The following is a 17,532-nucleotide window of genomic DNA, read 5'->3' as shown; positions in this document are numbered from 1 at the left end:
GAAAAGAGAACGTGAAATGCATTAGTTCGAACTCGTCGGTGATTCGAACTCTTTTCTGATTTTTACACCCCTTGCGTGGAACTGCATTTTACAATTGCGGCGATTAGAACTTTGCCGCTGACAATCGGTGCTCGATTAACCGACAAGCAAAATAAGCAAGTGCTTGTTTAAAGAGGGGTACCGTAGAAATTTTCGAAAATTTAAAATCCTTCACATTGTAATAACTAAACTGTGCACTTGATTTATTTATTGGAGAAACCGTGCAATCGTGTCAACTTGTTCGACGTATAAGCCCTTGTTAGCTTGACGTGCTGCACCTGTCATAGTCATGCGAACACAGAAAATGAATAAATTTTCTTAAAGTTAGACAGTGTAAGCTGTGGTTATACAAGCTTCTGAAAATACATGAAAAATGGAACGACCTTGGAATGACCTTTCTCGTCAGAAAAATTGACCCTATATCCCTGAAAATAATATATATAAGAAGACAGACTTAATATTTTGCTGCAGCTACTAGGCAAACTTATAACGAAGCAAATGTGCAAAATTAATCGGTCGATTAGATTTTGAGTTATATAAATAAATAAATTCGGTTCCAAGTATAAATTTTGATTCTAAAAATTTGTTTATGATTTATTAAAAATATGTGGAACTATGATTAACCAGAGATTTTCGGTTTTTAATTTAAAAAAGAACTATATCGAACATAAACAAATTTATTTACGTTTTATCATGGCACCAATAATCGGAGAATTAATTCCGTTGTACTTTCTTAATGAGATGTTCTGAAGTAATCCAGTAAATTCATGAGATAGGCGATAACGTGGAATTAATGTCGACAGAGGAATTCACTCTTCAATAATAACTGAACAATGCACGGACTCTGTTAGGCGAAAGAAGGGTTTTCCAACTGAGTTGGACGCGCGTTGATAATGAAGAAACTTTATGTCGTTGATTACTGGACTGCAAATTTTATACTGTCAATAACAAAATTTAACAGATTTGATAAATATTAATTACATTTCACATTGTCTTCTTTGGAAGCCATCAGACTGTTAGACTCATTTACACTCGGCTCATTTTATGTTTTCACGAACAGCATCAGTTTATTGACTACTGTCGTTCGACAATACTAATCAAGTCAATATTTAAATATTTCATTTGCCATAGCTCAAAAAATATGAAGCAAATTTTCATCTATCTCCAACTCTTGTTAAAATATTCTACAATCGAGTGATCGCTTGTACTGAAGTTTTAAATGCATTATTAAATTGCTACAAAATTATAACATTCGCCAATTGTTTACATGAAAATACAGAGTGTACAGAATTTCGGAGGCAACGATTAATTGATTCATCACGAACAAAATGTTAATGACTCCGTTCGTTTCATCGTGCCAAATAAATCAGCTTGCTTAATTATACAGGAAATGTAAATATTATTATAAGAAGGGAGGGTTGATCCGCTTTAGCAGTTAAGGATTATAACTGAATAATTTTCGAATTACACACGCGGGAACAAATTTTCTTGCGATGAAATATGCAGAGGGAATGAAATAATAATTGCGATCCCGTGACACGGAAAATGGCGGAATATTGAACAGTGATTCTGATAAAACATACACATCCCCGGACATTTCCACGACGGCTCGTAATCAGTTGCGCGTTCATTAACCGGAATCGTTTCATTCCGCATTGTAACCGGTTACGTCGGGTCTCCGCGTTACAGCCTGGCTCGTGGTCGAAATTTATGCGCTGGAAAGAGCGAATCGAACGATGATCTTTGCCGTTTTAATGATTCGCCACGACGAGCCAATTATTACGGTTGAATGTACCCGGGGCCTCGCGGCGGGAATATTAACGAGACGGCGCGTGAATCGCGTCATCGATGTCATTATGTCGAGGCGTGGCAGGCATTGTGAGTCGCGAAGAATGAGGCATTACCGGCGACGTTCATGAGACACGACCTTAATTAAAATATAATCACATCGAGCCATAATTCAAGTGGAAACCGTGACGCGCGTGTATCAATGTTAAACAAGAAAGTTCAATCCCACAGGAAAATTGCAAATAATATTTTCCAATCAATCTTCCGTTTCTCCATGTATATGTATAATATAAAACCTGTATCTGCGTGCCGTATTATTTAAAAGCACACTTCAAGTTATTTCATAAACATTTCATCGTGCTGCACGGTCTTCGAATAAATGTAATATTACTGATCGAATGCAATAAGCCCTTCCTTTTGCATTCTATGAATGGGAACTCTTTTCTGCTTTCTCCATTATTCTCACCTTTATTGTAAATATTTCATTGAATATCGATTAATTACTTCGGCGTATATTAATTACATATTTACCTTGCATTCTTACTCGTTTACATTATTTCTCTTTTATCTTCCATTATATATCAAAAGAGGCACAGATTAATTTTAACTATATATTATTCAATACCATAAAATGTAATCCCCTTGAGGTAACAGCAATCTGCACGTAGAACATTTTCCTCGCAAAATGAATCGTTTACGTACAGTCACTGGCATTAATATCCGAACGGTATTAAAAACACGATAACTTTTTAACAGACTCTACATGTACATATAAATCGAAAGAAAAAGGAATAACATTTTTTCGTTCGACGCCTCGTTCTCGAGAAAATCGGGTTTAAAGATCCGTCGGGTTCGCGTGCTATAGTATATGCAGGAAGTAGAATTGGTTGGTCGTGAACAGACGCGTTACGATTCGTATCGAGTAGCACGCGTATTCGCTGCGTTTTCGAACTCGGTTTTCTCGAAAACGAAGCTTCTTCGGATTTATGGTGAAAGGTTTATGGTAACAGTACAGTGACAATTTTCTTGGTAATAATGTTGTACAAATAGGATTTACTATTTTGTAGTTTCTATTCCTTTACCATCAAGTTTGGTCGACATAACAATAATAATTTCTGGAATCTTTAAATATTACGTAAGCTTTAAAATAAATATTTCAAAATAGTAAATTCGAAAACCATGAAGTTGGATATTCATATACTCAGTTCATACACTCATACATACTCGTCCATTGTCGAGAATACGCTCAATATCTTCTCCTTTATTTCATCTTTTCCAAGTGCGTGAATACTTGCGAACGGCGGCGTACATCCACCGTGTTCACAGAAAATATCGATTCCAACTAACCACAAGCATCTGCGACTCACCTACACGTATCCGAAAGAGCGGTTCCACAACGGGGCCGCGATATTCCACAAAGGGACGATCCCACGCGCCACCATTTCCTCGACTTTTTGTCTCAAGTGGCTCGGAGCGGGGCGGCAAGGATCGGAAGACATCGTCTAGCGGAAGCGCGAGAATCCCTAAACAGAATTTCACACCCCCGAAACGTATCGGTAGCCAACTTTTCCTCCGAACGAGGCCGAAAAGGAAGCAGAGGAAAAATTGGGGGTGGAAAGCTGGAGGCCGGGCGAAAAAAACTGCTCGAAATTTTCGCCCCGTCGCGAAACTGGCAGACGCGTCGTGTAAACTTCACGTCCAGGAGAGACTTACCTGCAGTCGAACGGCGGCGTGGCGCGGAGCGGTGCAGTTCGGAACGGGCCGAAATTTCCACGAAATTTTCCTCGGCGAAACATCGTATCGTTATGTCGCGGGATGGTTGTCGTTCCAGGTGAAATGGCTGGCACGAGGGTGTGACGTCGTGTCCCGGGCCCGGGGTGTGCTTCGAGCCGAGGGGAATTTCGATACCCCGAGTGTAATACACGTATTCGTAGCTATCGTGGTAAATGGAGCATGCTGGGTAACGGCGCGTCTTGCGCTAAGGGGTGGTGCTGCCACGTCTACGCTCCCAATCGACCTCCTCGACGAGTCTTGAGCTCCCGGCGACGATTCCGCTCGAGGACCGTGTCGATCGTTTTTAACGATGATTCCACGGCTTCTAAGATCCTACACCCCCCCCCCCCCCCGCCCCAGCCACCACCACACCCGTGTGTTCGCTTGTTCACTGTGTGCAAGCGGTATGCCTAGTGGTTCTTAGCCCGTCAATCTGCTACTTTGCGATGCGATCGTTTGCCGAGAACGTTTGCTATGGAAACTTTTGGCTAGAGTGTGTGAAGTATGCCCTCGAGGAATTATTTACTTTTGCAGCTAGCTGTATTATAGAGTCGAAAGATGATACTGGAAGTGTCGGAGATCTACAGTGGTGGATATAGTATACGAGGTTTTCCCGGAAAGTATCCTTTTTTCGATATGTGGCAGGCTACCTTCTATGCTCGCCAGCAGATGGACAAATAATCAACAAATTTTCCCCTACTACTTGACTCGTCACAGACCCCTGTATACAGAGATTTCTAGATATACAGGGTCATCCGTTTTTAAACGGCCAAACGTCAACCAGCTATAGAGGACCCCAAATGGAACAACTTTCACCCCTAACACTTTTTTTTAGTCGAAGTTATTTCATTCAGTCTCCACGGCGTGCCCCATGTCAAAAAAACCAAGCTCCAAAGGTCATACAAAAAAGTTGACTTAATAAAAAAGATGCCCCAATTTATTTTAAACCAAACAAAGGAAAAATCATCAAGATACATAATTACAGTCCTAATATATTTAATCTCGTGGTCTGACGATTTTACTTTGACAAGGGTTTTACATACAGGGTGTTTCAAAATTATTATAAGTATTTTACTTATAGCGCCATTCTGTATCTCTGGATAGCTGGAGATCTGTTAGAAAATGGACCGCAAAATTGACCTTGACCCTTTTCTCAAGGTCAGAATATTTTTTATCGCATTCTATAATAGCCATCGCGGAAAACAAAAGTCTCATAGAAACTACAGGTCTCAAGTTCTCTTAAAAAACAGCTTTATAGTTACGAAAACTATGTAATTCCATATGGCTATATGGCTATATGGTTTTTGGGTTTCCCAAAATATTATAAACGTTGAGGGGATGATTCTACGAAACTATACGGTAAAAATTATTCATAGTTGTTATAGACAATTTTTTTTACAAAGATGCAACCAATAATATTATTTTATGTATCTTATTGTTTGGTATAAGTACAATTTTTCTTTTTCAAGCAACAGATTTTCAAAATTATTTTTAATGTTCTCTTTAAATACTGTTTCAAGATTTGTACAAAATTATTTGTACTATCTTCCAAGAGAACACGATTCGAAAATGCATCAATTTATTTTATACGATTTTCTCAGAGATCCTATAACCGGCAGACGCGTGATTTATTTTTCGAGCTCGTTTCACACGGTTTTGTAATCTCTCCACGCGCCTGTGAAATATTTTTCTCAGCCACAATTATTTCACGCCCTATGATGAATCCATATATGTAACGCAAATTGCAACATGTGCTGTGCCATCACGTTGACTTAAATCGTACATTATAACTGAAATAATGGCGTTGCGTCGAATTATATCATTCTAAATTCAGCTGCCACTAAAACCATATAATGCATGGTCCGTCGAATTCGAAGTATTATTAACTGTTTGCGCACCGTTCAGGTAATTATTGAATTAGTATTCTGTACGTTAAATTCGATGGATTTTGATGTCTAATTTTTCATAATCTGATTGTATTGAATTATGTTGCGTACGTTTACTGTAATACATATATGACTAAAACAGAAATTCATGTTTAGATCAAATTAGTTTTATTTCACGTGAGTGTTCACGACAATTAGATGCATCACTTTGCAAGATTAGTAATAACAAAATGTAGGCGCTGGTAAAGGACCGCGTCCGACAGGAAACAATCAAATCCTGCGATGATTGCAGTAAATTAATAATCACGGCATCTTTATGAAATTGAATAAAAGTAATGCGTGCACGTGGTGTTTGTGTGAAATTTAAGTATGGCAATCGAGCGTGCGGGAGAGGACCAATTAATGGCTCGAAGTTGGGGAATGGTATATCGCCGTTCCCAATTCCGTTTTCCAGCCACTCGTTCGCTCTCCATAAACAGCCGATGGAGTGGTATTGGCAGGGTGGGAAAAAAGTGGCATCAGAATGGTGCACAGCCTACGATATCAAGCAGCTCCAAATTGATCGTTTAATAATGCAAATGCGATTTCAATCCGTACCCCCCCCCCCCCTGGATCGTTTGGTTTCTAATAGGATTCCGTAAAGCACTGACTTCAGATTTCGGGGCATCAGTAACCTTTGCCAGTGAGACGTTGACGTTTCATTGAACAGGTGCGGCAAGCCACCGATTTAGTCGCCATTAACGTCATATGTTTACTACAAACCACGAATTCTGAATTTATCTGCACCACATACGAACCGTATCGTGATTATTCTCGGAATTTTAATAACATCGCATTCTACAATAAAATTCTATTTTCATTCTCACTGTAATTGTTATTCTAATTGAAGAACTCTTCAGAACAGTTCTAATTTCCATTTCTGGAAGCCAGCTGTAACGATGCATTAATCACAACAATGACTGGTCACATTCAGGCTACCCGATAGATAGCAACAAGTGGTTGCCAATAATGGAGTACACACAATTGTTGTTTATTTTATCAACAATGAACATTGACATATACTCAAACGGAAATCATTTACTACGACTATATTTAGATGATATTTGTCGTAATGTAAGATTTGAAATCAGACGAGGAAATCGTGACGACCGCAAAGTTTCTCCGTCATTTTTCCCGACCGAGCTCAATAACCTATCAATTCGATGGAGGTTCCCGGTGATCAGCAGGCCAGCTGTCACGCGGTCGTAACACGTAAAATGGCCATAAATTCGAGTCGTTTACCCGGCACGCCGGCAAGGGACCTGAATTCGAAAGGGCTTCCGAAATCGGCGGAGGGATCAATCAAAATTTAGGCGGCATATTCGTATCGTCGTGTCGCCCGAATGCGGGCTTCGCCGCAAATCTTGATTAACCTCTTCCGTCTTCGTCTACGGGAAGTTCCGGAGTCCCCGAGCGCAATGTCGGAGGTGGTAACATCAATTTTCATCCCTCAATGACGTGTGTCTTGTTCGAGACGACGATCGCTCACGTCGCTGCCCGAGCGCCATTCGTTAAATTGTTCCGTGGTAATACTTAACTCTCGATCGTTGCTAGAGTACGCGGGCGTTTAGAGACGTAAGTGTAGAATGGAAATTATACAAGTTTTGCACTCTAAATTCGCCACTTTGCAGATCATGTTCACCCGTTTGCAAACCAAATTCACCCTTTTGCTGATCAAGTTCATCCCCTTGCAAGTCAAATTCATCCTTGTGCAGACCAAATTCATCCTTTTGAAATTCGAGCTTTATTACGTGTAACAATGAACAGTTGTAAAATACTTATTTAACAGTATATGGAATACGTAATTTCATCCATAATGGTACTATTATCCAAGATAAATTGACGATTCAGTAAAACCTCGATTATCCGAACTGACGATATCTGAATGCGTATCTACTTCACATACGGGGTGTCCCGAAACTGTTGTATTTTTTTGAAAGAGTTGATTCCTGAGATCATTTAAAGTAAGGAGCTATTAATGAAAAACAAGGACCAATGAGAGCGCTGCTACATCTCACGGGTTCCTGCTCGGCCAATGCCAACACCACATCACGAACCCGTCCGCTGCAGCAGTGCTCTGATTGGTCCTTGTTTTTCGTTAATAGCTTCTTAATAAAGCCGCGGAGAATATTTTCGTAAAAGAAAAATTTACTTCAAATGATCTCAGGAATCACTCCTTTCAACGAAGTACAAAATTTGTGGGACACCCTGTCTAAACGTTATAAAACAATCCATATGCGATACTATTAAGTACAGTGATTTCTCTATATATGTCGCCAAGGCCTCGATGATAAACGTCGCAGAATTATCCCCACTACCGCGGGGTATACCCGTGAGGGGCCGCGAAGCTCGAGAAGCCTCGGACGCCGAGGAATGTAAACATAACTCGATTCGAGAAATCACTGTATTAAGTAATTTCTTTTCCTGTTGAGAGATCATCACTAATTAAGTAACATCTGCATCAGAATCGGACTTCGGATTCGCCCTCGTAGAGATAATCGTCTTCAATCTGGGATCTGGTAGCGGTCAGTGCTGAATGCCGACTCAGCAGCTTTTTACAATCACTATTACTATCCTGTCCGTAGTTTCTGCAATTGGGTCATGCTACTTCCAGATGTTCAAGCGCGCAGGATGTTCTCTAATGACGATATTCGGTGGCTTATGTCTCGGGAACCAATCGCGAGTCAGATATCGTTTAGATTCATTTGAAAACGCATGTCTTATTGTGTCTCTAGGCAATTCCCTAAAAAATTGAACTGATCCAAAAATAATTGTCAAATTCTTTCGCTTTGTATTTCACAAATACATCATCTAATAAATATAATTGCTTAACCAGCATTACGAAAAACAAAAAGAAAAAAAGAATTGAAAAATTGTGCATTTTAAATTAAAAATCTCGCTTTTCAACCTTTGCAATTTTTAGTAACGAAATAATGAATATTAAATCTTAAACGATAGAAACTAGCTGTTCGTGAACCACCGCTACGTTGTTTAGTATACAAATATGTTCGAAGATGTTTGGAATGACCGCATAAAATGTTTGCAAATGCAGGGAATAATAATGAATATGTACGAAGACAAATACCAAAATTTGAATCGTTTCCGAGGCAGCTGAGCTTTATACTACAAACGGGGTTGGCACGATGTTGGTGTGCTTCATCCTTTTCGTATCCCGTAACAAGAAGTATTACTAAAAACCAGGAAGAAATATTCGCACTTTGTTTTATCTCGCGCCCTCCGTTGCCGGCGGCATTATTGACTGACAGCTTTTTGATACTCGTATAAAGTCGTCCGTGCTACCATAAACCGGTCGAAAACTGCATCCGTTTTTACTTCCTGGCGTAAACTATATGAAATATGTCAACGCGTTGACAATAGCCATCGGTGTGGTACCAGCGACACCGAACTGTTCCCGACTTAAATCACACGTATACCAAAGCATCTGTCGATCCATTGTCGTTCCCCGTTTTGCTCATCGTTTCCACGTACGTTGCACGCTGTTTTATTTACGCCGGGAGAAATTGCCCGGAATCGGCTCTAAATATGGATTAAAATTTCGCTGAACGTTTTACACCACGCACGATTAATATCGATTCGATCTTAACGCTTTATCTACCGGCAATTTTGTAACAGTCATTTTAATATCAGATGACCAATACAGTGTTTACTCGACATATGTCCACAACACGGGTCTACCCAGGGATATATACAGTGATTTCTCCATATATGTCGCCAAGGTCTGGATGATAAATGTCGCGGAATTATCCCCACTACCACGGGGTATACCCCGTGAGGGGCCGCGAAGCTCGAGAGGCCTTGGATGCCGAGGAGTGTAAACATAACACGGCTCAGGGTTTGTCTCCTGGACCATATATGTCGCTGGCAAGACCCGTGTTGTTGACATATATCGAGAATTCACTGTATATTGGCTAGAAGATATTATTCTTTCTTCTAAGCTTCTTGGCCCCCCACGGGGTATACCTCGCTGCAATGGGGATAGTTCTGGGACTTTTATCGGCTAGATATTTGAGACATATATCGAATAAAGACTGTAGTTGACAATGTCTTGACGAATGGTCCAAGAGCGTTAATAATTTCGTACATGATCCAGCAAACTATGTGGATGAATATAATGTCACTTCTTCCGGAAATATTATTTAAAATCGAATTGCTTAAAAATTACTGTGGGAGTACCAAGATGCCTATATTAATTATACTTATTTTGGAAGCATAATGAATATTATAAAAGGGATATATAACATATGTATTAACTGATTTTAATGAAAAAAATGTAATATCTCTTTTTTAATGTACATTATGCTTCAAAAATAAGTATAATGAATATAGGCACAGTAATTGGTACCCCCACAGTAATTGATTCCCTTACCCTATACGTATATTTGTGTGAAAGCCACTAAATTCGCACGGCAAGTTAATTGGTATTTTTGAATTTCCAAGAACTTACTGCGTGTGGTGCACACAAGGATTGGTCTAGCGTGTAGAAATTGTTTAATGGTTTATAACAGTTTGCCAGACAAATATAATTAATTTTCGTTGATCTGTTCCAGAATATCCGCGCCGTTTCAAGTAGCTGCGGCCGCGCTGGTCCTTGCCGCCACAATCTCCGCTTTAATTGGACATTGTTATTCGGACCATAGAACACTCGTTGCCTGTGGATTATTCCTCCTCAGCGGTAAGCACGGAACTTGAACGTGAATTTAATAAAAACTTTAACGCTCGATTAGTGTCTGCCACGTCGAACATTCGGATGGTAATTACACTGTGCACGTAACGCTGCAAACTTACAAACAGTTTCCCCAATACCAATTAACATTTTCTTCCCTGATTCCTGCAAACGTTTCCCGAAAACAATATAAAATTCGTCGATTTGGAAATCAAATTAATATTTCCCGTTTTACACAATAAACTTATTACACTTTTCTCTGCGCTCAATAACATCTAATCTCCAGCGAAATATCATTATTGTTCCCAATGTTTCTACTTATTGTTAAATGAAAAATTCAATTTATCATTTAATGATAACACGAGGAATGATTTTTACACGTCGTCTATGATAAACTAAGTTTCCTGAAAGCTCTCGAAAAAATACCTCAAGCGGTTGGGTTCGCTGAAAAAGTAACTACACTTTAAAGGGCGTACGGAGACCTTTTTACGAACTAAATTACAAACGTTTTACATTCTAATTCCCGTGTAAGAAGAAAACTTTATGTTCCCCTGGTTGACCACTTTCGCGATTACGAGCGACGGTCAATTCCGCGACAGTGAAGCGGGATCACCGCGCGCGGAGGCTGATATAGTATACTTAGCACGAGCCAGGGTCGCCTAATGATTAAACACGGTATTCTACTTTCGCGTGAAATCCACGAGAATCCCGGTTAGAGCTGGAGCAGCGACACGGAATCGTCGCGTAAACCAGGGCAAGCGTCGCGACGCCGCCGCCCGTTGTAGCCAGTGCAATCTGCTCGCCCGCGAAAAGTACATTTCACGCTTAACACGACCGGGAGCGTTATAAAGAAAAATGTCGGGCAGACCGTGGCGCGGCCGGGCGCCATAAAGTATCATAAAATCTGCGTCGGGGCTGCGGCGGTCGCCTCTAATCAGCGATGATCCGGCAAAAAATCGTCGACGCGGAGAGAAATCTCGCGCGGCAAACCTGGTGATTAACAGGACGGCGGGACGATGCTTTCAACGTGTCCTCGGAGGGCGACATAGGGCTGCAAGCGGAAGGGAATAGGAACGGGACGATAAAAGAAGCGAGAGAAAGGGACACCGCGCGATTTTTGAAAGCGGATGGCGAAGCAGTTTGCTCGCCGGTCACGTATCGAGACACCCCAGGTTCTTTCTCATCCGCGGTCCTTGGGCCGACGGTGTATCAACCGCACTTTCCCCACCGTTGAAAAGCTAACAATGTGATCCCCCGTCTCCGGCTGAACTCCCACGGCCAGGGGTTTGCACGTGAACAGTTCATAGATCACCGCTGGATCGCGTGTACAGGAACCGTCGCTATTCCCCCGGGTAATTTGTATTCTTCGGAGGTACTGCTTTCTTAATATTCGGCGGAACTTCCGGCCCGGTGTATTGTTTTATTAAACCGGACCCTCCTATCCGGTGTCTCGTGTTTTAACGACCGAACTGTATCCATTGCGTTGGTGCCTTGCTAGGCCCAATGTCCAAAAACCGGAGAGAAAAATAAAAAAATGCTGCTTCATATCGATTCAAAACTAGGTTATGTACCCTGTGTACAGGGTGTTCGACTACTGGTGAGAGAAAATTTAAGTGGTGATTCTCCATGACAATGTAAGACAAAAATGAAGACTAAAAGAATCGTGATTTTGGCTTAATTTTTTAGTTATTATCTAATTAAAATGCGCCTAAAATGCGGCAACCCGGCCAACAGAGGTGTACATTGCGTACGTCATAGAGGCACGCGACAGTCACGTGTCACGTGACAGATACTCCGCGGGCCTCGCAAGAAGTTATCTGACAAGAATTCGGCGTGTAAACCATCCGATTGGATCTCTCCCCCCCCCCTCCCTTTTTGGTTACGTCGAAGCCTAAACAATGGGTGCGAGCGAGGACCTCCTTTGATACGTGACTGTCGCGCGCCATTATGACGTAAGCACCGTACACCTCTGTTGGTCGGGTTGCCGCATTTTAGGCGGATTTTTAATCGATAATATCTAAGAAGTGAAGCCGAAATCGTAAATTTTTTATTCTTAATTTTCGTCTTACATTGTCTTGGAGAACCACCCCTTAAATTTTCATCCACCTGTAGTCGAACACCCTGTATACTGTACGATTAGGTATTCTTCGCATGACGAATATACTCGTCACACCCAGGTAAGCGGTTAGATGTGTCCGGCACTTCCGCTGTCAAGACAGTCAATTTCAATTAAAGTTTTACATCGCGGCCAGGCCAATTTATTTCTGCGCGCCGCCGATGTAAAACGCCGAGTGTCTGGTGATCAGTGATTTGTTGCCGATCGATGTAACGACGCCAGAGCACCGTAGGTGTCCGGCGAATCGAATAAAATTCAGCTGCGCGAGAGGATGCCGGAGAGCCCGTCAGGAAACGGCGATTCCAGTCGGGCGACAGTTGATCCGGAGATCGAGTGGACCGATTAAAAATCACTTGGACGGGATCGTCGTCCTGCCGGAAGGATGAAACGCGGCGTCCCTCCTGGCCCCTTCGAGTTCCGGCCAAATAATTCGGCGATCGTCGAGCTCGTCTCGCCGCGTGTAATTAGTGACTAGTTTATTGAACTCCGGGCCGGTTACCGGGGAAACGCGTCTCAATGGTGAAAATTCGAGCCGGATTTTTAATTAATTCGTGCTTCATCCTCGTTGCTCATTATTATGAAACCTTTCTGTGCCAGCGGGAAAAAAAGGAAACGCAACGTACGGAAGGATCCTCTGCTGGAAAAGAAATATAAGTGCGTAGTTTTTAATTAACCATCCCAGAATTTGTTGGGAATATTTCTGGTTTTACAGAAATAACAGTGATACATCTAAAGAATTTATCCGGCAGCGAAGAGACCTACTTGGGGAAGGAATTTCTTGTATAGGTGAATAGGTTTCTCGTAGATGTGTATGTGTTCGGATTAGAGTAAATGTTTAAGAATTTTTAACGGAGGCGAGTGTCTGTGAGGTTAACGGAGAAATGGACTGGAACGCTTCTTACAGTTTAATGTGCTTGCAAGTCTGGCTAAATTAAATTTTTGTTGGAAGCATCGATTTGGATTTGAAGTGGATTCTTTAAGAAATTTTATTAACACTGCATTATTACAAGGCAATGAAATTAATATAACACACCAAAAGATAATAGATTTGGAACGTTACTATTTATAGTTTAATATGTATGCAAGTTATTCTAAAAGAATTTTCGTTTATAGGAAAATTTCAATTCGTAATAAAGTAAATTCTTCAAGCATTCCTGTGAAAATATACATTTCTAACCTAGGGGAATAAGTGATATTTGATTACCTACTAATTTCATTACTGACATAGATTTACAAAAATCTCTAGGGCAAACAAGTGCGTTGAAAGCCAATGAGTTTTAAACGAATAATTTTTTCTATGTGATGAATTATTAATATATACAGCGTGTCCCACATAAATGGGAACACCTAAATATCTTTTCTTCAATTACGTCTCAGGAAATCGACAATGCCTACAGACCATTTATTAAAAGATTGCAACATTGCATAAATGGGGATGGTCAACATTTAGAACATTTATTATGATATGTAAAGGTCAACCCGACGTAAACAACGCGCAATCTTTGCTGAAACACGTAAGTTTTAAACTTCCACATTTCATCCGCTTCAACATGATTATTCCTGCTCAAGGTCATTTCAAGGTCAAAAAGGTGGTATCCACTAAATTCAGTTTTTTATTGTCTATCATGCTAACGTAAAAAAATATACTATTCCATTTAAAAAAACATCGGTGACCTTGAAATTTCATTCAAAAACACGACATAAAAAATTTTTTTCTTCACAATTATATTGCCCCCTGCAATAGTGTCACTTTGCCCTCTGAAGTTTTCTGATAGGACTGTAAATACGAAAGATATTTAGGTGTTCCAATTTATGTGGGACACTCTGTATATCACATAAAATATTGAAGATAGATAAGTAATATAAATAGTATCATATATGAGAGTAGTAAGATTAAAAAAGAATAATGTAAGACATTGTTCTATTTTATCCTTCATTCTTCGTTCAGTATTAATTTCTTTACCGCTGAGGAAAGATTGAAACATAAAAGGCTTAATACCGCGAACGAGTAAAAGACATAGTAACTTAAATGACAGAAGATTAATTGCTCAAAAGTTTTCCAATCTAAACTATCGAAGTGAGAACAATGTAATAGAACGAATAAGCGAAAGTTACTTTCTTTCCCAACGTATTGCGCCGCCGAAATTAGGGCTTGCCGAACGTTGGTTCAATTAAACGTAGAGCTCTCGTTAAGCTTTCACGGCTCGATATTTAAACAACCAACAAAGAGAATAATGTAAAAATTCATTAACTCTTTACCGATTCTATTCTCCCTAAAAATTCAGAATATTTTAAATTTCATTATCATCCTATTATTCTTTATCGGTATCCCCGTTGAGCAAAAATGCAACCGTTCGCTCGCGGAGCACAAAGCTGCATAATATCTCCCAATTCGCGGGTACGCTTTCTGACGAATGGCGAGAACGGTAGCCCGGGTTTCGATTAAAATTTCGCGATAAAAATAACGTTGGCTTCCAACGAAATTTATATTTCGGCATGGCGGAGTAGAAAATTGGCGAGCTTTTGCGCGCGGTTATATCTTTGAATTCGCGACGCGCGGGTCGTATCGACTTTTCGCAAAATCCGGCCACTGCACTGGGGCCCGGGGGAAGGGGGACGAGCAGGAGGAGGAGGAGAAGGGAGAGAGCGGGGGCGAAGTTGAAACTAAGGGAGAGGCACGGAGAAAATGGTGGAAATTGATCCACCGCTGCGTTCTGCATGACTTCATCATCGCAGCCGCGCGACGTCGTCGTCATCCCCGGAAACAACGGGGACCGTTTCGCCGCGAGTAGGAGCATCTGACGAATTCTCATATCGTCCCGTACCATGTAAAGTCGTTCAATTCCTGTCATTTTGCTTGCCAGCCGACAACAGGAAAACGCGTTACGCCCAACTTCACGCGTCCGTGCACGGCTAATGGCCCCGTTTGCAGGTCTTTCAACGACTGAAAAAGCATGCCGAAGAAACTACATGAAAATGTATTAGAGCCAGGTATCGAAACGAGCAGTTACCTTCCGCTTTTAAGTCTCGCATCCTTCCAAACTACAGTCCGCGAAATTACCATAGTTCCATGTCAGTGAGTTCACGAAGGAACACAAAGGTACCTCGAAGGTACAAGTTGTGTTTGTAGTTAACCCTAACCATAGTTCCATGTACCTAATTTCTTTATAATTTTAATTCAGTTTTCGAAAAGAAGTACGATCTAATTGTTCCTGTTATAATAAGCTGACGAATACTAACATATCTGAATAGTCTAAAAAAAATATTTTTTCTTTTAACACGTTCGCGGACAGTAAAAATTTCAGTGAGCTGCAAAAATAGACAGGCAATTTTTCTTGAAGCTAGTTGTACTATCCGAAATCTGATTAGACATAAACAATAATAATAGCTTAACTGTCATCAGTAATGACAGTTGGTCATTACTTTGAAATGTATATTAATTACAAAAACTTAAGGTTGTATAAAATTAAATGAATAAAAATTGGCTTTAAAATTTGAATGCTATAGCATTCATGTCATTTTGCATCACTATGAAAATGAATGCTATAGCATTCACGTCCGCGATCGTGTTAAGCGATTAATTTAAAATAAATAAAGAGGTAAAGGGATGAGCGAATTTTTTTCTGATAAAGGGATGTCCGAAATTTCTACAGGGTGTTCGACTACAGGTGTTGCCGCATTTTAGGCGGATTTTTAATTCTTAATAACTAAAATATGAAGCCAAAATCAGAATTTTTTACTCTTCATTTTCGTCTTATATTGTCTTGGAGAACCACCCCTTAAATTTTCTCCCACCTGTAGTTGAACACCCTGTATAACTCCAATTCATGTAGAATAGGTTATTTTCTCTACAAAATCAAAATCATAAAATATTGTTAATTATATTGCTACCATTTCGCAAACATAACTTGAAAACTTCGTTTATGCATGCTTTTTGGCGGGCTAGCGTTTCCCTAAGATTTTCAAAAGTCGACAATTTTTCGGTGTACTATTGATTTCGTGGGGTAGTATAGTTACTTATAGTAGTAGTTACTGTTTTGTACAAAATATGTATATATTATAGTATATGCCCGGATTGTTACTAGTTCCATAGAAAATTAGTTGTGGACAAAAAACCGGTACTTCCGGCCGGACCCTGGCACGCCGAATTGGTTTCGAGCGGCTGCTATATCGTGTCCGGGGCCGTCGGAAACAAAGTTCCGAATCGAGTCACAAAGACGTGCCACTTTCCACTCGATCGTGCAGTTTTCATTTCGTGCGTTCCTTTCCTCGAGGATCGCTGGGTAATCACGGCTCGAGGTAAAAGCACCGGAACCCGGAAGTTCCTCGCCGAGGGCTCGTAATTACGTGTCGAGGAACAGCGACTGCTGCAGCGGGATAGGGCAGAAGAAAAAGATGGACACGAAAGAATACCGAAAGGAAGAGAGCTGAAACTCGAGCGAAGGATCGGTCTGATTTATATTGAGCTTTACTGCCGGACCACCGGCCGATCCCGTCCGCCCGGTTTTCGAGGACGCGCACGGCTCTCACAGCTCCTGGAATCTGGATCAGGAATTTCTTTGGAATCCTCGCGGATTCTCCGGTTGATCGATGACCCTTATTCGCGCGGAGGAGATTGTGATTCATATCTTTTAAGGAACGTTTAGCTTCGCCCCCGAGTTTATTAATAAAACTTCGGACACCTCCGTACAGAATTTTAAAGATTCCAATTAGCTGATATAATATATAAAGACTTTGTAATACGTGTAACTACAATTTTGTTTATTCTGTTATTATAAGTTGAAATGGAACTAGTACGTGAGAAAATATAAAACAGATTTTTCTCATTTGTCTCCTCCTTTCCGAGAATTTCGCGTTTGAAAATTCGACGAACACGCGTGCTATCGAATAGGATTCGTCTGTTCATGATCTGCTAATTCTACTTCTTCAGAACGCTAGGCACGCGAACTTGACGGATTTTTCAAGACAATTTTCTCGAAAACGACGCGTCAAATGACAAAACTATATATGTCGCCAAGGCCTGGATGATAAACGTCGCGGATATATCCCCGCTGTCGCGGGGTACACGACGCTGAAAACATCCGGGTTATTGACATATATCGAGAATTTACTGTATTTTCTCACGTAGAATCATCCCCACCACCTTTAAACCATTTCGGACAACCTGTAGACATATAGCATAAAATAGTTTACGAAACTTTAACGTT

General features: G+C 40.7%; 1 protein-coding gene across 1 annotated transcript in view; it reads left to right on the top strand.

Annotated features, from left to right (window-relative positions):
* Positions 1-17,532, top strand: part of LOC143354710 (uncharacterized) — a 235,594-nt gene that overhangs the window by 164,552 nt on the left and 53,510 nt on the right. The window contains exon 4 of the mRNA XM_076788974.1: positions 10,094-10,218. Coding sequence (XP_076645089.1) covers positions 10,094-10,218 — 125 coding nt within the window. The remainder of the gene's footprint in view (positions 1-10,093; positions 10,219-17,532) is intronic.

This window comes from Halictus rubicundus, chromosome 1 (genome assembly GCF_050948215.1).
Source record: "Halictus rubicundus isolate RS-2024b chromosome 1, iyHalRubi1_principal, whole genome shotgun sequence".
Taxonomy (NCBI): Eukaryota; Metazoa; Arthropoda; class Insecta; order Hymenoptera; family Halictidae; genus Halictus; species Halictus rubicundus.
The sequence above is the reverse complement of the archived record's forward strand: the minus strand, read 5'-3'. Positions and strand labels throughout refer to the sequence as shown.